Source organism: Lathyrus oleraceus, chromosome 2, assembly GCF_024323335.1.
Source record: "Lathyrus oleraceus cultivar Zhongwan6 chromosome 2, CAAS_Psat_ZW6_1.0, whole genome shotgun sequence".
In the NCBI taxonomy this organism is placed as follows: Eukaryota; Viridiplantae; Streptophyta; class Magnoliopsida; order Fabales; family Fabaceae; genus Lathyrus; species Lathyrus oleraceus.
In genome coordinates, this window is record NC_066580.1 from 273,811,093 (window position 1) to 273,817,253 (window position 6,161).

At 38.2% G+C, this 6,161-nt stretch overlaps 1 protein-coding gene across 1 annotated transcript; it reads right to left on the reverse strand.

Annotated features, from left to right (window-relative positions):
- Positions 1 to 5,429: 5,429 nt before the first annotated feature.
- Positions 5,430 to 6,161, reverse strand: LOC127122876 (uncharacterized). The gene is made up of 2 exons (XM_051053152.1): positions 5,783 to 6,161; positions 5,430 to 5,506 (listed from the first exon to the last, which is right to left on the reverse strand). Exons 1-2 carry the CDS (start codon positions 6,159 to 6,161, stop codon positions 5,430 to 5,432), a joined length of 456 nt encoding a protein of 151 aa, XP_050909109.1.

A 6,161-nucleotide genomic window follows, 5' to 3' on the forward strand; every position in this document is an offset into this window, starting at 1 on the left:
TGTTAGGTTTGAAGGAAACAAAGCGTTGTTATTTTTATAAGAAAAGTTCGGATGATTTCTCCAGCCAGGATTGTAAGTGTTGGAATATGGGTTCCCTTGAGTGTAATTTACTTGGTTGGTAGGAATACCAGCCAATAACTGACAATCAGCATTAGTGTGCCCAGGGGTTCCACACAATTCACAACTTGTTGTCACTACGGCTCCGATAGCTGTTGGTGTTTGGCTAAGCTTTTGATCTTTTGAGTAAGTGCATCTATTTTAGCATTGATGCGGTCTATGCTATTAACTTCGTACATTCTGCCTTTCGGAGTTAGTTTTTCGGTAGCGGTGCATTCAACTCCCTATTATAAATGATTTTGATCCATGTTCTTTATGAGTTCATATGCTTCATCATATGGTTTGTCCATTAGAGCGTCGCCTGCTGCAACGCTCACACTTATTTTAGTGTTATGCAAAATACCATTGTAGAAAGTATGGATAATCAACCATTCGTTAAGTCCATGGTGTGGACAAAGTCGCATCATGTCCTTGTATCTTTCCCAAGCGTAGAAAAGAGATTCGTTGTCTTTTTACTTAAATCTGTTGATTTGAGCTCTTAGCATAGCCGTCTTGCTTGGTGGGAAATATCAGGCTAAAAAGTCTTTCTACAACTCGTCCCATGTGGTTACAAAGTTCGAAGGTAGATACTGGAGCCAACCTCTAGCTCTATCTCTTAAGGAAAAATGCAAAAGACGTAGTCTAATAGCTTCGGGACTGACACCATTTGCTTTCACTATGTTTGTGTACTGCACAAACACTGATAAATGAAAGTTTGGATTGTCTATAGGACTACCTGAAAATTGGTTTTGTTGAACGACTAATAACAGCGAAGGTTTTAATTCGAAATTGTTTCGGTTGGTGGCAGGGGCAACAATGTTGTTATGTGGTTCCTCCTGTGAAGGAACAACAGAATACTTAAGAGGCGTGTTATTTTGAATAATACCTCTACACTCAGCAGTAAGAATAACGATTTCATTATTCTCAAGATTTTTCTTATTAGATAAGATATCTTTAAGGAATTTAGAATATGAAGGCATTTGCGTAATGGCTTCTGTGAATGGTATAGTCGTATTAAGCAACTTCAGAAGTTCTACGAATTTCTTAAATTGTCCTTCATTTTTGGACTTAGCAAGTCTTTGAGGATAAGGTATAGGTGGTTTGTATGGTAGCGAAGGCACATAAGGTGTTTCTTTATTTTCTGACTCTCCATTTTTGTCTACCTTTCCATCATGGGTTGGTTCGCTTACCTTTTTAGTTCCTTTACGAGAGTTTTGATACATGGCTGGATTTTGGAGTCTTGGGTCAACTGGTTTATCTGAATTTTTCCCACTTCGTAGTGTATAAGCATTAGCATGGCCTTTTGGGTTAGGTTGTGGTTGACCAGGAAATGTTCCAACTGGGACTGCTATTGTTACTTGTTGTTGGGCTACATGGAAAATCTGGGTTTCTAACATTTTATTATGGGTAGCCATAGCATCAAGTTTACTTGACAATTGTTTCATCATTTCACTCGTATGAGCATTTTGATTTGCGAAATCTTTGTTTTGTTGAGCTTGATCAGTCATGAATTTTTCCATCATTATATCTAGATTTGACTTTCTAGGTGCTTGTCAAGCAACAGGGGCTCCATTCCGATGACTAGGTGGAGTAGCAGGTGTTAGGTTTGAAGGAAACAAAGCGTTGTTATTTTTATAAGAAAAGTTCGGATGATTTCTCCAGCCAGGATTGTAAGTGTTGGAATACGGGTTCCCTTGAGTGTAATATACTTGGTTGGTAGGAATACCAGCCAATAACTGACAATTAGCATTAGTGTGCCCAGGGTTTCCACATAATTCACAACTTGTTGTTACTACGGCTCCGATAGTTGTTGGTGTTATGGCTAAGATTTTGATCTTTTGAGTAAGTGCATCTATTTTACCATTGATGCGGTTTATGCCATTAACTTCGTACATTCTGCCTTTCGGAGTTAGTTTTTCGGTAGCGGTGCATTCAACTCCCTATTATAAATGATTTTGATCCATGTTCTTTATGAGTTCATATGCTTCATCACATGGTTTGTCCATTAGAGCATCGCCAGCTGCAACGCTCACACTCATTTTAAGGTTATGCAAAATACAATTGTAGAAAGTATGGATAATCAACCATTCGTTAAGTCCATGGTGTGGACAAACTCGCATCATGTCCTTGTATATTTCCCAAGCGTAGAAAAGAGATTCGTTGTCTTTTTACAAAAATCTGTTGATTTGAGCTCTTAGCATAGCCGTCTTGCTTGGTGGGAAATATCGGGCTAAAAAGACTTTCTTCAACTCGTCCCATGTGGTTACAAAGTTCTAAGGTAGATACTGGAGCTAACCTCTAGCTCTATCTCTTAAGGAAAAAGGCAAAAGACGTAGTCTAATAACTTCGGGACTGACACCATTTGCTTTCACTATGTTTATGTACTGCACAAACACTGATAAATGTATGTTTGGATTCTCTATAGGACTACCTGAAAATTGGTTTTGTTGAACGACTAATAACAGCGAAGGTTTTAATTCAAAATCGTTTCGGTTGGTGGCAGGGGCAACAATGTTGTTTTGTGGTTCCCCCTGTGGAGGAACAACATAATACTTAAGAGGCGTGTTATTTTGAATAATACCTCTACACTCAGCAGTAAGAATAACGATTTCATTATTCTCAAGATTTTTCTTATTAGATAAGATATCTTTAAGGAATTTAGAATATGAAGGCATTTGTGTAATGGCTTCTGTGAATGGTATAGTCGTATTAAGCAACTTCAGAAGTTCTACGAATTTCTTAAATTGTCCTTCATTTTTGGACTTAGCAAGTCTTTGAGGATAAGGTATAGGTGGTTTGTATGGTGGCGAAGGCACATAAGGTGTTTCTTTATCTTCTGACTCTCCATTTTTGTCTACCTTTCCATCATGGGTTGGTTCGCTTACCTTTTTAGTTCCTTTACCAGAGTTTTGATACATGGCTGGATTTTGGAGTCTTGGGTCAACTGGTTTATCTAATTTTTTCCCACTTCGTAGTGTATAAGCATTAGCATGGCCTTTTGGGTTAGGTTGTGGTTGACCAGGAAATGTTCCAACTGGGACTGCTATTGTTACTTGTTGTTGGGCTACATGGAAAATCTGGGTTTCTAACATTTTATTATGGGTAGCCATAGCATCAAGTTTACTTGACAATTGTTTCATCATTTCACTCGTATGAGCATTTTGATTTGCGAAATCTTTGTTTTGTTGAGCTTGATCAGTCATGAATTTTTCCATCATTATATCTAGATTTGACTTTCTAGGTGCTTGTCGAGCAACAGGGGCTCCATTCCGATGACTAGGTGGAGTAGCAGGTGTTAGGATTGAAGGAAACAAAGCGTTGTTATTTTTATAAGAAAAGTTCGAATGATTTCTCCAGCCAGGATTGTAAGTGTTGGAATACGGGTTCCCTTGAGTGTAATATACTTGGTTGGTAGGAATACCAGCCAATAACTGACAATTAGCATTAGTGTGCCCAGGGTTTCCATATAATTCACAACTTGTTGTTACTACGGCTCCGATAGCTGTTGGTGTTATGGCTAAGATTTTGATCTTTTGAGTAAGTGCATCTATTTTAGCATTGATGCGGTCTATGCTATTAACTTCGTACATTCCGCCTTTCGGAGTTAGTTTTTCGGTAGCGGTGCATTCAACTCCCGATTATAAATGATTTTCATCCATGTTCTTTATGAGTTCATATGCTTCATCACATGGTTTGTCCATTAGAGCATCGCCAGCTGCAACGCTCACACTCATTTTAAGGTTATGCAAAATACCATTGTTGAAAGTATGGATAATCAATCTTTCGTTAAGTCCATGGTGTGGACAAACTTGCATAATGTCCTTGTATCTTTCCCAAGCGTAGAAAAGAGATTCGTTGTCTTTTTACTAAAATCCGTTGATTTGAGCTCTTAGCATAGCCGTCTTGCTTGGTGGGAAATATCGGGCTAAAAAGACTTTCTTCAACTCGTCCCATGTGGTTACAAACTTCTAAGGTAGATACTGGAGCTAACCTCTAGCTCTATCTCTTAAGGAAAAAGGCAAAAGACGTAGTCTAATAACTTCGGGACTGACACCATTTGCTTTCACTATGTTTGTGTACTGCACAAACGCTGATAAATGTAAGTTTGGATTCTCTATAGGATTACCTGAAAATTGGTTTTGTTAAACGACCAATAACAGCGAAGGTTTTAATTCGAAATCGTTTCGGTTGGTGGCAGGGGCAACAATGTTGTTTTGGGGTTCCTCCTGTGAAGGAACAACATAATACTTAAGAGGCGTGTTATTTTGAATAATACCGCTACACCCAGAAGTAAGAATAACGATTTCATTATTCTCAAGATTTTTCTTATTAGATAAGATATCTTTAAGGAATTTAGCATATGAAGGCATTTGCGTAATGGCTTCTGTGAATGGTATAATGATATTAAGCTACTTCAGAAGTTCTACGAATTTCTTAAATTGTCCTTCATTTTTGGACTTAGCAAGTCTTTGAGTATAAGGTATAGGTTGTTTGTATGGTGGCGAAGGCACATAAGGTGTTTCTTTATCTTCTGACTCTCCATTTTTGTCTACCTTTCCATCATGGGTTGGTTCGCTTACCTTTTTAGTTCCTTTACCAGAGTTTTGATACATGGTTGGATTTTGGAGTCTTGGGTCAACTGGTTCATCTAATTTTGTCCCACTCCGTAGTGTAATAGCATTAGCATGGCCTTTTGGGTTAGGTTGTGGTTGACCAGGAAATGTTCCAACTGGGACTACTATTGTTACTTGTTGTTGGGCTACATGGAAAATCTGGGTTTCTAACATTTTATTATGGGTAGCCATAGCATCAAGTTTACTTGACAATTTTTTCATCATTTCACTCGTATGAGCATTTTGATTTGCGAAATCTTTATTTTGTTGAGCTTGAGCAGTCATGAAGTTTTCCATCACTATCTCTAGATTTGACTTTCTAGGTGCTTGTGGAGCAACAGGGGCTCCATTCCGATAACTAGGTGGAATAGCAGGTGTTAGGTTTGAAGGAAACAAAGCGTTGTTATTTTTATAAGAAAAGTTCGGATGATTTCTCCAGCCAGGATTGTAAGTGTTGGAATACGGGTTCCCTTGAGTGTAATTTACTTGGTTGGTAGGAATACCAGCCAATAATTGACAATTAGCATTAGTGTGCCCAGGGTTTCCACATAATTCACAACTTGTTGTTACTACGGCTCCGATAGCTGTTGGTGTTATGGCTAAGATTTTGATCTTTTGAGTAAGTGCATCTATTTTACCATTGATGCGGTTTATGCCATTAACTTCGTACATTCTGCCTTTCGGAGTTAGTTTTTCGGTAGCGGTGCATTCAACTCCCAATTATAAATGATTTTGATCCATGTTCTTTATGAGTTCATATGCTTCATCACATGGTTTGTCCATTAGAGCATCGCCAGCTGCAACGCTCACACTCATTTTAAGGTTATGCAAAATACCATTGTAGAAAGTATGGATAATCAACCATTCGTTAAGTCCATGGTGTGGACAAACTCGCATCATGTCCTTGTATTTTTCCCAAGCGTAGAAAAGAGATCCGTTGTCTTTTTACTAAAATACGTTTATTTGAGCTCTTATCATAGCCGTCTTGCTTGGTGGGAAATATCGGGCTAAAAAGACTTTCTTCAACTCGTCCCATGTGGTTACAAAGTTCGAAGGTAGATACTGGAGCTAACCTCTAGCTCTATCTCTTAAGGAAAAAGGCAAAAGACGTAGTCTAATAACTTCGGGACTGACACCATTTGCTTTCACTATGTTTGTGTACTGCACAAACATTGATAAATGTAAGTTTGGATTCTCTATAGGACTACCTGAAAATTGGTTTTGTTGAACGACTAATAACAGCGAAGGTTTTAATTCGAAATCGTTTTGGTTGGTGGCAGGGGCAACAATGTTGTTTTGTGGTTCCTCCTGTGAAGGAACAACATAATACTTAAGAGGCGTGTTATTTTGAATAATACTGCTACACTCAGAAGTAAGAATAACGATTTCATTATTCTCAAGATTTTTCTTATTAGACAAGATATCTTTAAGGAATTTAGCATATGAAGGCAT

Bases quoted from the DNA above. Each gene is read 5' to 3' on its own strand.
- LOC127122876 (XM_051053152.1), bottom strand. From the start codon at position 6,161: ATGCCTTCATATGCTAAATTCCTTAAAGATATCTTGTCTAATAAGAAA. The intron at 5,507-5,782 runs GTTAGCTCCAGT...TGAGCGTTGCAG, and splicing joins CTTAAGAGATAGAGCTAGAG to CTGGCGATGCTCTAATGGAC.